The sequence below is a fragment of the Chlamydomonas reinhardtii genome, chromosome 9, assembly GCF_000002595.2.
Source record: "Chlamydomonas reinhardtii strain CC-503 cw92 mt+ chromosome 9, whole genome shotgun sequence".
NCBI classification, from domain to species: domain Eukaryota; kingdom Viridiplantae; phylum Chlorophyta; class Chlorophyceae; order Chlamydomonadales; family Chlamydomonadaceae; genus Chlamydomonas; species Chlamydomonas reinhardtii.
The window spans coordinates 7,631,020-7,649,295 of record NC_057012.1 but is presented as its reverse complement, the minus strand read 5'-3'; the positions used below and the strand labels follow the sequence as shown (position 1 = coordinate 7,649,295).

At 61.9% G+C, this 18,276-nt stretch overlaps 6 protein-coding genes across 8 annotated transcripts; 3 read left to right on the top strand and 3 right to left on the bottom strand.

Moving 5' to 3' along the window:
• The first annotated feature begins 38 nt into the window (after positions 1–38).
• Positions 39–6,204, top strand: CHLRE_09g415200v5 (uncharacterized protein). Its single transcript, XM_043066366.1, has 14 exons — positions 39–528; positions 624–899; positions 1,010–1,045; positions 1,266–2,245; positions 2,578–2,683; positions 2,859–3,016; positions 3,194–3,341; positions 3,544–3,634; positions 3,785–4,078; positions 4,214–4,452; positions 4,605–4,859; positions 5,017–5,103; positions 5,295–5,426; positions 5,636–6,204. Exons 1-14 carry the CDS (start codon positions 193–195, stop codon positions 5,819–5,821), a joined length of 3,324 nt encoding a protein of 1,107 aa, XP_042921662.1. The 5' UTR covers positions 39–192; the 3' UTR covers positions 5,822–6,204.
• Positions 6,205–6,206: 2 nt separating this feature from the next.
• Positions 6,207–10,228, bottom strand: CHLRE_09g415150v5 (uncharacterized protein). The gene is made up of 4 exons (XM_043066365.1): positions 9,685–10,228; positions 9,394–9,536; positions 8,198–8,279; positions 6,207–8,017 (listed from the first exon to the last, which is right to left on the bottom strand). The coding sequence occupies exons 2-4, from the start codon at positions 9,510–9,512 to the stop codon at positions 7,754–7,756; spliced, it is 465 nt and encodes a 154-aa protein (XP_042921661.1). The 5' UTR covers positions 9,513–9,536; positions 9,685–10,228; the 3' UTR covers positions 6,207–7,753.
• A 91-nt stretch (positions 10,229–10,319) lies between these two features.
• CHLRE_09g415100v5 (uncharacterized protein) lies at positions 10,320–12,264 on the top strand. Its single transcript, XM_043066364.1, has 7 exons — positions 10,320–10,525; positions 10,605–10,707; positions 10,995–11,071; positions 11,199–11,319; positions 11,475–11,566; positions 11,665–11,734; positions 11,855–12,264. Exons 1-7 carry the CDS (start codon positions 10,469–10,471, stop codon positions 12,049–12,051), a joined length of 717 nt encoding a protein of 238 aa, XP_042921658.1. The 5' UTR covers positions 10,320–10,468; the 3' UTR covers positions 12,052–12,264.
• Positions 11,928–13,408, bottom strand: CHLRE_09g415050v5 (uncharacterized protein). 3 transcript variants are annotated; one of them, XM_001692318.2, is made up of 4 exons: positions 12,892–13,408; positions 12,641–12,770; positions 12,299–12,506; positions 11,928–11,981 (listed from the first exon to the last, which is right to left on the bottom strand). In XM_001692318.2, exons 2-4 carry the CDS (start codon positions 12,651–12,653, stop codon positions 11,954–11,956), a joined length of 249 nt encoding a protein of 82 aa, XP_001692370.2. In that variant the 5' UTR covers positions 12,654–12,770; positions 12,892–13,408; the 3' UTR covers positions 11,928–11,953. The 3 variants fall into 3 exon arrangements, with proteins under 3 accessions (XP_001692370.2, XP_042921659.1, XP_042921660.1); XM_043066362.1 differs by lacking the exon at positions 11,928–11,981 and having other exon boundaries at positions 12,267–12,506; XM_043066363.1 differs by lacking the exon at positions 11,928–11,981 and having other exon boundaries at positions 12,267–12,506; positions 12,892–13,368.
• Positions 13,409–13,468: 60 nt separating this feature from the next.
• On the top strand, positions 13,469–15,074 carry CHLRE_09g415001v5 (uncharacterized protein). The gene is made up of 2 exons (XM_043066361.1): positions 13,469–13,765; positions 13,870–15,074. Exons 1-2 carry the CDS (start codon positions 13,537–13,539, stop codon positions 14,298–14,300), a joined length of 660 nt encoding a protein of 219 aa, XP_042921657.1. The 5' UTR covers positions 13,469–13,536; the 3' UTR covers positions 14,301–15,074.
• Positions 15,075–15,076: 2 nt separating this feature from the next.
• Positions 15,077–18,188, bottom strand: CHLRE_09g414951v5 (uncharacterized protein). The gene is made up of 4 exons (XM_043066360.1): positions 17,272–18,188; positions 17,021–17,029; positions 16,132–16,213; positions 15,077–15,951 (listed from the first exon to the last, which is right to left on the bottom strand). Exons 1-4 carry the CDS (start codon positions 17,388–17,390, stop codon positions 15,688–15,690), a joined length of 474 nt encoding a protein of 157 aa, XP_042921656.1. The 5' UTR covers positions 17,391–18,188; the 3' UTR covers positions 15,077–15,687.
• Positions 18,189–18,276: the final 88 nt, after the last annotated feature.

Below are 18,276 nucleotides of genomic sequence, written 5' to 3'. Positions count from 1 at the left end.
GCTCACGCTCGGCCTTCACTCATCAAGTTGACGCCGTAAATGTATATGCGGCTCTAAGGTGGCCTAATAAGAAACAACTTATTGCGACCTTCAATTTTCTGCATACGGCAGAGGCGGCTTTGGCGATGCCATAACCTCGCGCCAACGTTCTAGACACAACACGTTACACAGCTCTTAGAACAGGTTGTAGATATGAGTGGCCATGGGCGTGGCCGGAGTCGCGGTGGGAGAGGAGGGGGAGGCGGCTTCAGCGGCGGGCGGACCAGCAGCGGCGGGCGGGGCCCCCGCTTGCCTTTCGCGCTGATGACGGAGTTGGGCGGAAGCGACAGCGGCAATGGCGGCTTTGGACGGGGTACATCACGTGGGCGTGGCAGCAGCCCGTGGCGGGGGCGTGGCGAGGGCCGGGATGGCGGGCGTGGAGCTAGAGGCGGCCGCGTCACGAAGGATGGCGGCAGAGGTGCTTTCGCAAGGCCCGATGGCGCTGGTTTCAAGCGCCCGCGGCCCGAGGAAAAGACGACCGGGGACCAGGTGGGCAAACCTTGTACCCAAGCTGCATTATATCGTCTTGGCTACGGTTACGGTTGCCGGACGCCTTACCTAGCAACCGTGGTCGCAACGCGCAGGGCAGCCGGCCAGCAAAACGGCCAGTGCTGCAAAACCATGACGCAGCCAACAGGAGCCACGGGCTCCCACGGCCAGGCGCCGCCGCGCCAGGCCTTACGCGCACCCTGGCCGCCCTCCAACAGAGGAGGGGCGACAGCGCTGGGCCTAGCGCTGCAGGCACCAGCACCGGCGCCAAGACGGGCATGAGCAGCAAGACGCGCTTCCACGAGCTGCTGGTGGACGGCTGGGAGAGCCGCAACGGCAAGGAGGCGTTCATGGAGGAGCTGAGGCTGCAGGTGGGTGGGGGCGGCTTGTGTCAGTCATGTTGGAATGGAGGGATGTCTCTCAACCAGAAATGAAGCAGAGTGGCCAAGACGCCCTTGCAATGCAACGCCCTGCCCTGCAGGCCCAGCTGGCGAAGCGGCTGGGGCGCAGCAAGAAGGTGGGCACTCACGACGCGCCGGCGCACCTGCGTCATTCTGCTTCGGCTTCAATTTTGTGCTTGCCGTCCTGTCCAACGCCGACGTGCCAAGTTTCGTCGGCTCGCCCCTTCAGTTGCCTTTGCCGTCCACTTCCACTCCCGCCATGCAACTCCCGCCCGCTTGGGGTGTCGCACCCTACCCGGTACACACCCGCCCCACCCGCCCCTTGCTGCCTGCCAGGACTCCCTGGACGGCATGGACCGGCTGCTGGGGCTGCTGTCCGCCGGCTCCACCGCCCTGCTGCCCGGATTCATAGCCAAGGACCGCGCGGCGGCGGAGGAGGCGGAGCAGCTGCTGGCGCGGACCAATCCCAAGGCGCACCCTGGCAAGAAGGGCAAGAAGGGCGCGGCGGCAGCGGAAGACCAGGAGGCGGCGGCAGGTGGGTTGCGCGTGGCGGTGCCGGCCAGTGCGGCCGCTGCAGCGCGCAAGGCGGCTGAGCTGCTGGAGGCCGAGAGCGATGAGGAGCTGGAGTTCCTGGGCATTGACCCGGGGCAGGGACGAGATGACGGCGACAGCGAGGATGAGGAGGCGGAGCGGCAGGACTTTGTGCGGCGGGCACGGGCGCTGGGCTCCGACTCAGAGTCAGAGTCGGATGACATGGATGACGGCGGCGATGACGACGACGAAGGGGAGGAAGACGTGTCTGACATCTACAGCGACGCCGACGGCGAGGGCGAGGGCGAGGGCGAGGAGGAGGGCACGTCGGATGTGGAGGAGTCTGATGAGGGGGAAGAGGAGGGGGACGGGCTTTATGGCCTGTTGGGCGGCGACTCGGATGATGATGTCATGATGGAGGGCAGCGACGAGGACGACGAGGACGGGGGGAGCCAGGGGGATGGGGGCAGTGTGGAGGACGTTAACGCTGCCCATATGGCAGCGGGTGACGCCTCGGAGGATGTGGAGGATGAGGAGGATGAGGAGGATGAGGACGAGGCTGAGGAGCAGGAGGAGGAGGAGGAGGAGGAAATGAGCGAGGATGCGCTGCCAGAGGCGGACGGGAAAGAGGTTAGCACGGCAGCGGCTGCGGCGTCTGGTAAATATGTGCCGCCGGCGTTGAGGGCCAAGATGGCGGCTGCCGCGGCGGCGGCGGCAGGCGGCGGTGGCGCAGTGGACACGGCCCGGGCTCAACTTGAGAGGCGCATCACGGGTTTGGTCAACAGGTGCGATAGTCAACCGTCGGGGAGCGGCGCCGGCTGCCATTTGGGGGGGGGTTCGCATGGGCATGACTCTCTAATGGGAAACGCGCCGTTTCCAACGCTTTCTTTACACCGCACACTGCGTTCTGCAACGCTGCAGCAATGCAACTAGCCACAGTACCGCGCCCCCTTTCGCCGTGTGCAAGTTCCCCACATGCAGCCGCTTTGCGCGCCGCACCTGCACTATCTGGTCATGTTTGCAGAACCGTCTTGCCTCCATGCGTGTGGCTTTGCAGCCTGTCTGCTTTGCAGCCTTGCAACCTGTCTTCCGCCCCCGTTCCGCCCCCGCTCCTCAGGCTGGCCGAGGCCAACCTGCAGCCCATATCGCGCGAGGTGGCGGAGTTGTACGGCAGCCAGGGCCGGCGGCTGGTGGCGGAGGCGGTGGCGGCGCAGATACTGGGGGTGAGGCCGGGAGCGGGAGGGGACCACAGGAGGGGACCATGCAGCCAGGCAGTCAGGCGGGTGAACTGGCAGCAACGGGGCTTTGCGGGGGCAGGCACTGGGGCACAAGCGTTCCGCTTCGAGCGCGACAGGTTAGCTGTGCCAAGGTCCTTCGCGCGCCGCTTACTTCCCGCAGGCGGCCGAGTCGGGGCCGCGCGCTTCGGAGCAGTTCGCGGCTGTTGCGGCGGCCTTTGTGGCTGCTGTGGCGGCGCAGGCGGGCGCTGAGGACCTGGCGGCGGGCTTCATGGCGGCGTTGGCGGAGCGGCTGGAGGCGGCGAGGCAGGGCGGCGACAGGTGGGCGTGTGTGTGTGGGGGGGGGGCGCCTGTGGAGACGCCGCGATACAACCACTGCTGTTTTCGTGTAGAGGGGCATGCCATGGGGCTAGGGCTTCAGCTACTGCACCCTGCACTCGACGCCCCAGTTATGCATGTTTTCTGGTCCGCCCCTCATATCATTCCCCGCCCCCGCAGCCTGGCCCAGGCCAACCTGGTGACGCTGCTGGCCTACTGCTACAGCGCCGGCCTGGTGGGCGCGGGGCTGTGCTACAGCCTGCTGGGGGCGCTGCGCGAGCGCTTCAACGAGGCGGACGTGTCGGCCATGGTCACGCTGCTCAACGCGGTGAGGCGGCCTGATATCGTGTGGTAGCTACCGGGGAGGGAGAAAGAAACCGGGGAAGCCAGGGCCGGAACGGAAGCCCCATGCCTAGCCAGGTCCCCTGCCCCTGCTGCCCTTTGCGCCCACACTCCCCAACCGAGCAGCTGAAACACGCATGCCGCCACGCCGCCTCTTCCACCTGTCATGGCGGTCGCTGCTGCCACAGGTGGGGCTGCAACTGCGCAACGCCGACCCCGCGCTCATGAAGGAGTTTGTGCTGGGTGTGCACGAGCGGGCGGCGGCGCTTGGCAAAGATGGTGAGCGGCGAAAGCGCATGGCTGGACATACGGGTCGCGCATGAGTATTATGGTACGCGTCTCGGCCCTGTTTAGGCGGTCTTAGGCGGTGCACCTGCTGAGACGCGCGCTCGGCGCATGTGTCGTCTTCGCCCGCCTGCCGCCCTGCAGGTCAGCTCAGCCGGCGCGCGCAGCTGATGTTGGACCTCATCATCGACATCAAGAACAACAAGACCTCGGCAGCGGGCGGCGCGGCGGCGGCCACCGTGTCCCTGGGCGGCACGGCGGTGAAGGGCGGCAAGGGCGCCGCCGGCTCGGCATCCGGAGCAGCAGGCGGCGGGCGGCGTGGCGGTGCGCTGGCGGTGCTTCAGCCGTCTGTGGCCAAGTGGCTGGCTGGTCTGGGTGTGGATGAGGTGTGCCTGCGCGGCCTCACCTGGACCAAGCTGCTGGGGCCCAACAAGAAGGGTGAGCGCGACTGGGCCGTGGAATGTGGCGTGCCAGAGGTTCCATGGCTTCCGTTGTATCTGGCAACACATACTCCTGGGCTTGCCCCTCACAAACAGTACGCATGTGTACATGTGTCCTTGTATGTGGCTGCAGGCATGTGGTGGCAGCCCCAGGCTGGCGAGGCGCTGGACGACCCGCTGCTGCTCGCCGCACACGGCGGAGGGGGGGGCGCAGGCGGCGCCGCGGGGGCAGTGGGGGCCGCGGGGGCTGCGGTGGGCGCCGCCGCCGCCGCGGCCGCCGCCTCCAACGCGCGGCTGCTGGCACTGGCGGCAGAGCAGCGCATGAACACGGACGCGCGGAGGGCCATCTTCGTGGCGATCATGGGATCAGAGGTGGGCGGGATCGGGTGCGCGGGCGAGCTGGCTGCCTCTGGGTGGAATCGGTACTGGTAAGCCGTGCTCAAGACGATGACGTGTGGTTGGACAGCTAGACCTGCGTGATTTCGCCACCCCATGACCCCAACATACCGACCGCTGTCCCGCAGGACTGCGCGGAGGCGCACGAGAAGCTGCTGCGGCTTCCGCTTAAGGGCGACCAGCGGCGCGAGGTGGTGCGGGTGCTGGTGGAGTGCTGCCTGGCGGAGAAGAGCTGGAACCCCTACTACCCACTACTGGCGCTGAGGCTGTGCGGGGGAGGCGGCGGAGGCGAGGGTGGTGGCGGTGGTGGCACGGACTCGCTGGCCCGCGCGCACCGCGTGACGACGCAGTACTGCCTGTGGGACCGGTTCAAGGAGACCGAGGTGTGCCGGGAGGTGGATGGGCAAGGCTGGGTAGAAGGAGTGGCTGCCCTGCCGAGTGCCGACTGACCTTGTCCCGACCCGGCTGTTTCTAACTGACAAGCCTTTTGAGCCTTTCGCCCAATGACCCTCAGTTCTTTTCTTCATCAATGCCCTCTAGGCCATGGACGTGCGGCGGCTGACGCACCTGGCGCGCATGGCGGCGCTGCTGGTGGCGCGGTTCGCACTCAGCCTGTCGCTGCTCAAGGTGGGCGTGATGAGGGAGGATGGTACGGGAAGAGGACGGCAGCCGCGGTTCTGTACCAGCGGTCGGCCCGTTGAGATGGTCGCTTCAGCAGCAGCCAAACCCCTGGTGCGAGGCTCAGGGCCAGACTGTTGCTGACGTGATGTCTGCCTGCCTGCCTGCCTGCCTGCCTGCCTGCCTAAATGGATCTCCAGGTGGTGGACTGGGGCCGCCTGAGCGCCAAGCAGACGCTGCTGTGGCGCGCCTTCCTGCAGCACCTGCTCACCAGCGCCAGGAGCGCGGGCGACGTGAAAGAGATCTTTAAGCGCGTGGCCTCGCAGCCCAAGGTGCGTGCAGCGGCCAGTGATATCGTCGGCACACTTTCTGCGCGCGGAGCGCGAGCCATCCCTCACACTGCATCCTTGCGCGCAAACCGCAAAGCCATTTGCATGATGCAGCATGGACTGTCGTACGGTAAACGTGAACCGCTGTCAACTCTGTGCGTTTGTCTGCGAGTTATTGCATAGGCCTCCCCCGGCTCCCCACCCTCCCACAGACCCTGTCTCCGCTCATCAGCGGCCTGCTGCTGTTTCTGCGCTCCTCCTTTGCGCCCTGGGCCGCCACCCGCCTGCCGCCCGGCCCTGAGTCGGACGAGCTGCTGCGGCGCACGCGGCTGGCAGAGAGGGAGCTGGCGGCGGGCGAGACCGCGGCGGCGGCGGCGCTGGTGGGCGGCGGGTTGTAGCACCGGGCAGGATGCAGGAGCGGGGTGGTGGTGGCATGCACCGGGAGCATTGTTGTGCTGGCTGTGGATTGGACAAGGGCAGGGGTACGTCATCCCCTCCATCGACAATACGGATTTATGTACAGTGGAGAGCCAGGGGATAGGAGGGCAGGTAGCTGGAAAAGGGGCAGATGCGGAAAAGAGTTGAATGGAAGTAATGCAGCTCGATCATGACACCAGGGAAGGGCCAAATTTGGTTGGCTGCCGCCGACTTCCTCAAATTCATTTAACTTCCCCTGGGTCGTATCTTGTTTTCGGGTCTAGCTCCAGATAAAAACGGCCGGGTAGCCGCTGTCTTTTGTCTGGGCACATGGCGGTTTGGGGGCTTCTCCGACGGAGTTCGGACAACCCCAAACCCGGGCCAACAAAGTCTATCTCGCCCCAGACATTAGGCCCCGGGCGGAATGTCTAGGAATCGGCCAAAATTGGCCGATCATTGTCTGAAGACACTAAGATAGGAGCCCTGCTTCCAACCAGACTTGGACATTGGCTCACCGCCCGTCATGTTATTCCATATGGCGTACAGCCATAATCACTCTGGTAGTGCAGTGACAGGTAATGAAAGGTGGCTCTCCCTCTCAAGAAGAGAAGTGGGCTGTGCCGCCGCGCCGACATCAACCACAAACAATGCCTCGGAAACTTCCTCCCAACTAGTGCGCGGCCACAGCTCCCCTACCGAACGTCGCAGCACCTATCCTCACCATCAGCAACGCTTCCTCACCTCCGGTTGTGTTGTTGGCGTGTTGCACCGCATTCGGCCTGCCCGCCACAATTGTCGTACACATTCGGGCCCCTCTTCTGCTTTGCTTCGCCTTGTTCTTGCCCCTGTTTGTCACACTGTCGCCCGGCCATTGTTTTGCTGCACGCCGTTGCATTACGCTAGTGCTCGTCTACACAGCTCATCCGTGGACGCCGGTCGACTGCCTGCAGGTGCGCATCGGCTATGCTATCCGCGCGGTGTGGCGTCGCATTGAGTCTGTGTGGTGCTATCGCCTTGGCCGGGCGCCCGGAGCGTGAGGAACGCGCGTCAGCAAAACATCGACACAACCTGCCAGCTACCGTCGGTACAGTAACAGCGCGCGAACGACGCACCAATGCCTTGTCCCTTCTTGCTACGCATTTATGTGGGCATGGGTGGGAGCCACACACATCGGGACTACGCTTTCCTGCCCCTTGCCATGTTCCATCACGAGCCGCGCCGCGTTGGTGCAATGTGTGAGGCCGACGGTTTCAAATCTACGTCGCCTCCTGCGTTTGTCCCCACCGCTCCGCCGTTAACTTTCACATACCGCATCAGTCTACATTTCCCCGGACCGTTTCCCGGACCTGTACTGACCTGTACATTCGTCGCAATCATCCGCCTGCACACCTGCCTGCTTCCACTCAACACATCCTCAGTTTACAGTCATAAGAGGGACCATTCTCCGTCTCTATCTGCATTACGGGCGTTATAACCTGCGGCGGACTGCGGTACGCTCGTAACTCACACTCACTGCACACGTCTCCTTTGGGTATATCACTCTTCGCGTCTCTATACTTACTTCCGCCCTGCCTCTACTGGAATTTGGATCTCAGCTCGCGAAGGCTTGTGTGCACGAGGTCCGCGCCCAAGGCCTCAAATATTCTACCTCTGCTTGCTACCGCAGTATCTCACACGTGCACGTCACGAACGCGATGTAAACACTCTATCAGTACCACCAATACGGTCATTTTGTAACGCCTGCCAGGCGCCAGCCTAGGCTTGGTGTAGCGCCAAGAACTCACGTGCTTCCATAGGGTGGAAACCTCCTGGCAGCACTCGCCGGTCTGTGCGTGAATGCATGCTCAGAATGCCTTCTACATCGTCGCAAACCTGCGCCTCATCCCATTGTCCCCTCGAGGTCACTGCAAAACTCAGTACAGCGAGAAGCCCAAAAACTTGATTTTGTTTTCCTGCCGGGGCGTGGGTGACGGCAGGACCGTGATGTTCACCCGGATGCACGCTCCTGCAGGCGCCGGCACCAGCCTCATGTACTCGTCCTCAGCTGTGCTCATGCGCTCGTGCCACAGGCAGTCAATGGTCGCGTTGCCCAGCAGCTGCGGCCCACCCGGGAGCACCGTAGCAGTGCCAGGGCATTCGGGTGCGCCCACCGCGTACACTGACACGCCCATGATGCCCTGCGTGCAACCCGGTCAGCGAGGGAAGAGGTGCTCGCTTGCAGCAGGAAACGCACGTGCGCACGGCTGCAGCGGCGTGGATGGGCCCCCACACAGCAGGTGCGAAGAAGCAAGGCCCCACACACGCACGCACGGCGGCCAGGAAAGCGCGCATGCCCTGGGCCGCGCCCCCGGCCCCACCATGTGCTGGTATGACTTGAGCGCCAGCACATGGAACTCGTTGAACTTCATGTGCATGGCCACCTCGGTGGAGCTGAGCAGCCTGTGCGCGGTACGGCATGCGTGTGCCGGTATGTGGGCGGGTGGGCGGGTGGGTGGGTGCGCGACCGGCAACACAACGCGGTTGCTTGCACCCGCATTCTCGTGTGGCCCAGCGCTAGCCGCTGGTGCAGGCAGGCAGGTGTGCAGCATGTCTGGATTCGTGAGCACATGCCCCATGGCGTGAGGCTTTGGGCGCCGGGGTGGCCTGGGCGGCGTGCCCTGACCAGTGCCTTGGTGGCCCCGGGCTCAGTCCGCTAGACCTCTGCGGCAAAGCCAGTCATGTTGACGCAAGCCGCATTTGTGCTCCTAGCTGGGGCCCCGCCGCGTGTTCTTTACCTCTCTCTCTCTCTCTCTCTCTCTCTCTCTCTCTCTCTCTCTCTCTCTCTCTCTCTCTCTCTCTCTCTCTCTCTCTCTCTCTCTCTCTCTCTCTCTCTCTCTCTCTCTCTCTCTCTCTCTCTCTCTCTCTCTCTCTCTCTCTCTCTCTCTCTCTCTCTCTCTCTCTCTCTCTCTCTCTCTCTCATACACACACACACACCACCAGCCTATGTCTGACACGATTTGAGACGCTGCAACCACCGCCCGCCACGTCCCGCATGCAGCCCTAACCCCGTTTAGCCGCCGCGCCACCGCTAACTCGCCCGCCTCTATTGATTGTTTTATACTTAGTGGGCGGGCTTTGGACGCGTGATACCTAGCTTGTCTGCTGTACGCCGTCCCACTTGTCGCCTTTGCCATTTGCCTGCCTGTGACACTTCCTCGCTGCCGCCCTATGCCCATGCGTCCAATACTGCCTGTACGTGAGCTCGACTACGCCCAGCAGGCGAATATCAGGGAATGAGGCGTGCTGGGTAAACGTTGTTTAGCGCGCCCAGGCTGCGGAGCATGGACGCATACAGGTGCATCACGGGGTCAGGCCGAATGGTCGCCCGTGGGGTTCCAGGCTATATCGCGGGTAAGTATGACTACCTGGGTCGCAACGCAACGCTCGGTACAAGCGGTAGGTATTTGTAAGGAACTCCGGCGACGTCTGGGCGAGCTCTCGTCTCGTTTCCTTAAACACATATATATACACACACATATGCGGTCACAACCCGACCATTCCAACTCGCACTCACCAGGCGCAGGTAGAGTTAACAGTTGTTGAGATGTACCCAGGCTTGGGGTGCTCGCCACTCTGCCATTCTGGACAGCACTTGCCTGCCGCGCAGTCCAGCCCTTGCCAGTGGCCAACCATGTGCGACCAGAAAGACCAGCTCTCCTGCGAGTCGCATAACATGCACGCAAGCGCTTGTAACCGCGGGGTCCTCCTTTCAGCTATGTGTCTGCCAGGTGCGCGTCTGTTGTGGCGGTGTAGCTAAATCTGCCCTTGCCGGCCTGGCTCCCATGTCGCAAAGCAGCTCACGCACGTCAGCAGCCCCAGGCACACGCAAGCGCAGCTGGAACGGGCTGGCGTCCAGGTGTATGCGAAAACAGCAGGGCAAATCTATTGAGGCACCAGCAGATTGGCAGATTGCAGATGTGCACGCTCCCTTGCGCCTGCTCGCTTCCAACGCCAAACAGGAGGATTAGAAGGGATATCCCAAATGCGTGTTTGCGGGGTGCCACGTTTTCGGGCTCAGTGTCAGATCAGGTAACGCAAGCACCCAAGGGTGACGGGTGACACGGGAGACGGGATTGAATTCCGGGGTCCGGGGAGCACACACGCAAAGGGCTGGGTCGCTGTAACCCGTGCTGTAAACCCTGGAAACCCGTCCGAGCCCGTGTCGTCCTCGTGCTTTACTCGCTCAGATTCAATCACTCCTCTGGTTCAAATTCAGCTGCACCATGGTCACAGCAGCCATGCAGAAAGTTTGGCGTTCCTAGAGCACAGGGGGGCTACCTCCAGCTTAAGTTGGGGAAACAACGCAAGTGCGAGTGCGGCAACTGCCCCACGTGCGGCCAAGCAGACATGAAACTCATGCGCGTGCGTGTCTGACAGTAACTGCTCCGCTGTATGAACAGCCTAGCTCTCAGCTAAGATTAGCTATAGATAGGAATAACTGGAATGCGTCAAAGAAAGACGAGCTTGTGGAAACGAATATGAACACCCATAGGAAACGGCTTGCGTGGGTTGTTATATCGATAATATGCTACGTTATTCGCAAGTCAGAAGCGTGGAATCGGTCAGAGGCTCGCATTGAGTACCCATTAATGCAAGACCTCGAGAAGTACCCGAGCTGGCAAACAGTAGTCAAGGAGAAGCAGAAGGTGTGCATAAGCTGGCACCAATCTATGGCTTTCCTATCAGCGCCGGCTTGCCGCCCACCCCACTCGCTGTCCCCCGCAGGTGTACCACACGGGAGCACCTCAACACGCTTTAAATGCCAGCGTGCTTCAGGGCACCGATGGGGGCCTGTTTGAGTTTGTGATGATAGAAAGCCTCAAAGCAGGTGTGCTAGTCGGCCCATACGGTCTCCTGGTTTATGGGACACCAGGGCGCGTAGAACAGGCGCGGCGGCGGCACAACCCATCTTAGACGTGAACCCAGTAGAGCGGGGACCGCAGCAAGGACTGGGGCCGAATAGGAGCTAAAAATGATGCTTCTTCAATACAGATGTTTGTGATGGGGCTTGGGTGGAAAGGATAAGCCTGCCGCTACTTGTCGCCAGGGGGGGGGGGGCGCATCACGGTGACGATGCGCTGCACGTAGTCACGTTTCACCTGTTGCTGCCTACAGTTTGTGAGGGACATGTCTGCAAGCGGAAGGTGTGTGCTCTAGCACGCGGTAGCTGGTGCCGTGATTTTGCAAACTCGGTAAGCGGTGAGACTGATGAGAGGCCTGATGGATAAGATTGCTAGTGTCCCTGTCCATGAGTATCCCAGCGCAACCCCCAAGGCCTTGCGTGTTTGCGGTGCTGCTGTGGCACTGTTGGCCTGCTAGGAGCCGGTTCCCTGGAAGCCCGCTCCCCGCGGTGACAAGGAATGCCCCGCCACCAAGTACGGCGCATGCAACGGCGTCGGCGTGTGCCAGCACGACTTCGGGTTATGCATGTGCCAGGCGGGTAAGAGCGGGTGCGGAAACCAGGGGGGGAGTGCCTGGTGGGCCGACCTCAAACATCCACAAAAGAGACACGTCCTAATATCCACAGGCGCTTGCACATGCAGCTGACAATCCACCCGCGGGCCAACGCCCAATGATGCCGTCCTTTCCGTGTAGGATGGAAGGGGCCGGACTGCGGCGTGCGCGACCCGCGGCCCTGCACCCACCGGTTCCGCCTGCCCTCCGACGCCAACCAGACGGTGCCAATGGTGAGTGCCCCTGGATGTCTCAGCTCGAACAAGTGCGCTGCATTGCGCTACGCATCCCGCTCCTGGTTAACTTGCAAGTACTTTGGCCCTGATGGCAGAGCCATGTGGGCCCGGATGGCCGCGACCGCAACTGGTCGGTGCCAGGGTGGACGGCATCACGGTGTGCAGGTGGGTCACACGTGTCGTCGGCTCGCCGTGGTCACCCATGCCCGCATTCGCCATTCAACGGCTGACAGCGCTCCGCACGTCTGTGTGTGTGATCCGCATGGCCCACTCTTCGGGACACAGGCTACTGCGATGAGGATTACGGCTTGTGCTACTGCCCGCCTGACACGCGGCTGGGGAGGGTTCCAGCGGCGCAGGGGTCGGCGCCTTACACGCCGCCCATCAAGATAGGGCGGGTGGTGGGCGACACCTGCAAGCCGTCAAGGGTGAGCAGTCAGCCTTGGGCGGGGGGGGGGGTTGCAAATACCAGCCCAAACTAAACCAAAACCAACGTGAACGAGCGGAGTGCAGGCAGAGGTGTTAGTTGCAAGCGATAATACTTATGGGATGTGGGCGGAGGCGTCGTGGAGCAGCAGGGCGAGCGGCGCCGGCGAGAAATGTCGCCGCCCGGGCTTGGTGACGCGCACAACAGCACAAGACAGGATGGACCCAGGTCGTTCGTGGCGGGGTGGGTGTTAGCCTGCGCTAACGACCTTGCTGTGGGGCTCGCAACGCTCATGCCGCTACCTGAAGCTGCTGGGCTGGCTGCGAATGAACAGAATGTCTAGTCGGTGGTGGTCGTCCGGCAGGCGGCCATCGGGGCCGGCAGCCAGTGGCCTACACCCGCTGGCAGGGGTGCCGGACACCACCACCGGCGCGGTTGTCTGGGTGTACATGTACTTGAGCGGGTTCTGGAAAAAGATGTGGTGCAGGTCGAAGTAGAACACATCGTAGCCTGCGTGTGGCGGTGCGGCACGTACTTTACAGTAGCCAACATTCTGCAAGTGCAAGGCACCCGCACCACCTTCCACGGTTTCCACCGCAACCAAACAGTAGCCCGAACCCTTGGGCCACAGTTTCGCCGCTTACCCAAGGATATCATGTCCACGAGTGCCTTTATGCGTGTTAGACCTAAGGAGTACGCGTGCGCCTTTGTCTTGCTGAGTACAAACATGTCCTCCACGCCAGCGTTGAGCGCGTGGTCGAACTCGTAGCATTTCTGCACGGCAGTTGACACGGTGCTCCCACATCAATTTTCTTCACGCTTCGCAGCCGCGTACAAGCGCCCTACCCGCTGCTGTACATCAGCAAAGGCAAATAGAGGATGTCAGATGACTTACGTGTTGGTATAGACGTTGAAGGCTGTCGCATCCCAGTTGCACCGGCATTGAGGTGGACGCCACGATCGTGTGCTCTGCGAGCGTTGTTACATGCCCGTATGTATCCACCTGGTCGTTGCTCTTGAAGGAAGCCAAGTTTGCCAACAAGCGTGGGAGTGTTGTGTTCAGCGATGCTGGCGTTGCAATTGTAAACAGGAGCACTGGCCTCATCTCTGTAGTTGCGTTGAAGTACAGCAGGGCATTATCGGCGATGTCGCGAATTCGTCGCGATGGATTGGACAGGCCTCGCTCGCCCCATAAATTGTTCTTTTGCTGTGTGATATCTACAGCCTGTGCCTGTGCTGAGGCCGCATACACGCATAGCAGCACGAAGGGAAGGAACATTTTGTCCAATGAGGTTAGCGTTAGACGGCCATAGCAAGGCCTGTCTCCATGTAAGTAAGTTAATCTGCTAATGCTTGACCTTCGTACCGCTGGATGGATCGTCACTTACACGGCCACACAGGCTCAAGCTCGCATGAGGATTGGACGGTGACAATTCCTGTGCACGACAGCTAGAGCAGTGCGGTAAGTTGGCTATGCGCTTAGCCAGCGGGCATTATGCTAGTCGACACATAGCACGCGATAGATCATGCATGCCTGTGCATGCGGGGTGGGGAGTTGCATGTCAGTGAGTGTCACGACGTGCGCCTTGACGTGCGCCACGGTGTGCTGGCGTCGGCCATGGACACGGCAGCAGCAGCGGCGGCGCCAGCGGCGCAAGCATGCCAGCCAGCACAGCCGCTGCCCATGATGCCGCTGGATATCCAGCCAGCGGCCTACCAGATTGGCTGCCGCATCCGCGGTCGGAAGGGCGGCGCCGCCACCTTCGAGCGCGGGAGGGGATTTTCGACCCAGCCCACGCCGAGGCGGTGGCCGCGGGGTGCGGGAAGGGCGGCGCCGCCACCTTCGAGCGCGGGAAGGGGATTTTCGACCCAGCCCACGCCGAGGCGGTGGCCGCGGGGTGCGGGAAGGGCGGCGCCGCCACCTTCGAGCGCGGGAAGGGGAGTTTCGACCCAGCCCACGCCGAGGCGGTGGCCGCGGGCCGTAAGAAGTGTGTGCGTGCCATGAACAAGGCACTGGGCAGGGCACACGGCAAGCCACTGGGCAGCTGCGCGGGGTGCGGGGTGGAGCAGGTGGAGGCTCCGGCGGAGATGCGTTGGGGGTCCAACGGCCTGCCGCTATGCCGCCGCCACTACGTCCGCTGGCACCAGTGGAAGCGGCGCGGCAAGGACGCCAAGCTGGCGGACGGCCTGGCCAAGGCCTGGGCCCTGGCCAAGGCCTGGGCCCTGCACCCTGCCAGCGACAGCGACAGCGACGTGGAGATTGTGGACAGCGACAGCGACGTGGAGATTGTGGACGACAAGTAGCGTGCTGAGGGCGGGCGGTAGGGGCTGCCAGTCATCGACAGCTCAGCCATGGGGCTATACTACCCATACGGTATCCAGGTACGCCACATCATAGCACTACCATACATTTGGTTGGGGCTCGGTAGGCTTGTCCTGGCCTGCCTGTCAGCTAGCAACAGCAGGGCGATGAGGGCGTGTACGAGTGCGGGTTAGCCCATGCTCGCGGGGCCACGGGAGGCGAGGGAATTCCAATGCTTCTGCCACGAATAGTAATAAGCTTAATCGGGGTCTTGTAACTTTACAACGACTTGCGCGCCTTGGGCTCACGCTCGGCCTTCACTCATCAAGTTGACGCCGTAAATGTATATGCGGCTCTAAGGTGGCCTAATAAGAAACAACTTATTGCGACCTTCAATTTTCTGCATACGGCAGAGGCGGCTTTGGCGATGCCATAACCTCGCGCCAACGTTCTAGACACAACACGTTACACAGCTCTTAGAACAGGTTGTAGATATGAGTGGCCATGGGCGTGGCCGGAGTCGCGGTGGGAGAGGAGGGGGAGGCGGCTTCAGCGGCGGGCGGACCAGCAGCGGCGGGCGGGGCCCCCGCTTGCCTTTCGCGCTGATGACGGAGTTGGGCGGAAGCGACAGCGGCAATGGCGGCTTTGGACGGGGTACATCACGTGGGCGTGGCAGCAGCCCGTGGCGGGGGCGTGGCGAGGGCCGGGATGGCGGGCGTGGAGCTAGAGGCGGCCGCGTCACGAAGGATGGCGGCAGAGGTGCTTTCGCAAGGCCCGATGGCGCTGGTTTCAAGCGCCCGCGGCCCGAGGAAAAGACGACCGGGGACCAGGTGGGCAAACCTTGTACCCAAGCTGCATTATATCGTCTTGGCTACGGTTACGGTTGCCGGACGCCTTACCTAGCAACCGTGGTCGCAACGCGCAGGGCAGCCGGCCAGCAAAACGGCCAGTGCTGCAAAACCATGACGCAGCCAACAGGAGCCACGGGCTCCCACGGCCAGGCGCCGCCGCGTCACTCTTCGCGTCTCTATACTTACTTCCGCCCTGCCTCTACTGGAATTTGGATCTCAGCTCGCGAAGGCTTGTGTGCACGAGGTCCGCGCCCAAGGCCTCAAATATTCTACCTCTGCTTGCTACCGCAGTATCTCACACGTGCACGTCACGAACGCGATGTAAACACTCTATCAGTACCACCAATACGGTCATTTTGTAACGCCTGCCAGGCGCCAGCCTAGGCTTGGTGTAGCGCCAAGAACTCACGTGCTTCCATAGGGTGGAAACCTCCTGGCAGCACTCGCCGGTCTGTGCGTGAATGCATGCTCAGAATGCCTTCTACATCGTCGCAAACCTGCGCCTCATCCCATTGTCCCCTCGAGGTCACTGCAAAACTCAGTACAGCGAGAAGCCCAAAAACTTGATTTTGTTTTCCTGCCGGGGCGTGGGTGACGGCAGGACCGTGATGTTCACCCGGATGCACGCTCCTGCAGGCGCCGGCACCAGCCTCATGTACTCGTCCTCAGCTGTGCTCATGCGCTCGTGCCACAGGCAGTCAATGGTCGCGTTGCCCAGCAGCTGCGGCCCACCCGGGAGCACCGTAGCAGTGCCAGGGCATTCGGGTGCGCCCACCGCGTACACTGACACGCCCATGATGCCCTGCGTGCAACCCGGTCAGCGAGGGAAGAGGTGCTCGCTTGCAGCAGGAAACGCACGTGCGCACGGCTGCAGCGGCGTGGATGGGCCCCCACACAGCAGGTGCGAAGAAGCAAGGCCCCACACACGCACGCACGGCGGCCAGGAAAGCGCGCATGCCCTGGGCCGCGCCCCCGGCCCCACCATGTGCTGGTATGACTTGAGCGCCAGCACATGGAACTCGTTGAACTTCATGTGCATGGCCACCTCGGTGGAGCTGAGCAGCCTGTGCGCGGTACGGCATGCGTGTGCCGGTATGTGGGCGGGTGGGCGGGTGGGTGGGTGCGCGACCGGCAACACAACGCGGTTGCTTGCACCCGCATTCTCGTGTGGCCCAGCGCTAGCCGCTGGTGCAGGCAGGCAGGTGTGCAGCATGTCTGGATTCGTGAGCACATGCCCCATGGCGTGAGGCTTTGGGCGCCGGGGTGGCCTGGGCGGCGTGCCCTGACCAGTGCCTTGGTGGCCCCGGGCTCAGTCCGCTAGACCTCTGCGGCAAAGCCAGTCATGTTGACGCAAGCCGCATTTGTGCTCCTAGCTGGGGCCCCGCCGCGTGTTCTTTACCTCTCTCTCTCTCTCTCTCTCTCTCTCTCTCTCTCTCTCTCTCTCTCTCTCTCTCTCTCTCTCTCTCTCTCTCTCTCTCTCTCTCTCTCTCTCTCTCTCTCTCTCTCTCTCTCTCTCTCTCTCTCTCATACACACACACACACCACCAGCCTATGTCTGACACGATTTGAGACGCTGCAACCACCGCCCGCCACGTCCCGCATGCAGCCCTAACCCCGTTTAGCCGCCGCGCCACCGCTAACTCGCCCGCCTCTATTGATTGTTTTATACTTAGTGGGCGGGCTTTGGACGCGTGATACCTAGCTTGTCTGCTGTACGCCGTCCCACTTGTCGCCTTTGCCATTTGCCTGCCTGTGACACTTCCTCGCTGCCGCCCTATGCCCATGCGTCCAATACTGCCTGTACGTGAGCTCGACTACGCCCAGCAGGCGAATATCAGGGAATGAGGCGTGCTGGGTAAACGTTGTTTAGCGCGCCCAGGCTGCGGAGCATGGACGCATACAGGTGCATCACGGGGTCAGGCCGAATGGTCGCCCGTGGGGTTCCAGGCTATATCGCGGGTAAGTATGACTACCTGGGTCGCAACGCAACGCTCGGTACAAGCGGTAGGTATTTGTAAGGAACTCCGGCGACGTCTGGGCGAGCTCTCGTCTCGTTTCCTTAAACACATATATATACACACACATATGCGGTCACAACCCGACCATTCCAACTCGCACTCACCAGGCGCAGGTAGAGTTAACAGTTGTTGAGATGTACCCAGGCTTGGGGTGCTCGCCACTCTGCCATTCTGGACAGCACTTGCCTGCCGCGCAGTCCAGCCCTTGCCAGTGGCCAACCATGTGCGACCAGAAAGACCAGCTCTCCTGCGAGTCGCATAACATGCACGCAAGCGCTTGTAACCGCGGGGTCCTCCTTTCAGCTATGTGTCTGCCAGGTGCGCGTCTGTTGTGGCGGTGTAGCTAAATCTGCCCTTGCCGGCCTGGCTCCCATGTCGCAAAGCAGCTCACGCACGTCAGCAGCCCCAGGCACACGCAAGCGCAGCTGGAACGGGCTGGCGTCCAGGTGTATGCGAAAACAGCAGGGCAAATCTATTGAGGCACCAGCAGATTGGCAGATTGCAGATGTGCACGCTCCCTTGCGCCTGCTCGCTTCCAACGCCAAACAGGAGGATTAGAAGGGATATCCCAAATGCGTGTTTGCGGGGTGCCACGTTTTCGGGCTCAGTGTCAGATCAGGTAACGCAAGCACCCAAGGGTGACGGGTGACACGGGAGACGGGATTGAATTCCGGGGTCCGGGGAGCACACACGCAAAGGGCTGGGTCGCTGTAACCCGTGCTGTAAACCCTGGAAACCCGTCCGAGCCCGTGTCGTCCTCGTGCTTTACTCGCTCAGATTCAATCACTCCTCTGGTTCAAATTCAGCTGCACCATGGTCACAGCAGCCATGCAGAAAGTTTGGCGTTCCTAGAGCACAGGGGGGCTACCTCCAGCTTAAGTTGGGGAAACAACGCAAGTGCGAGTGCGGCAACTGCCCCACGTGCGGCCAAGCAGACATGAAACTCATGCGCGTGCGTGTCTGACAGTAACTGCTCCGCTGTATGAACAGCCTAGCTCTCAGCTAAGATTAGCTATAGATAGGAATAACTGGAATGCGTCAAAGAAAGACGAGCTTGTGGAAACGAATATGAACACCCATAGGAAACGGCTTGCGTGGGTTGTTATATC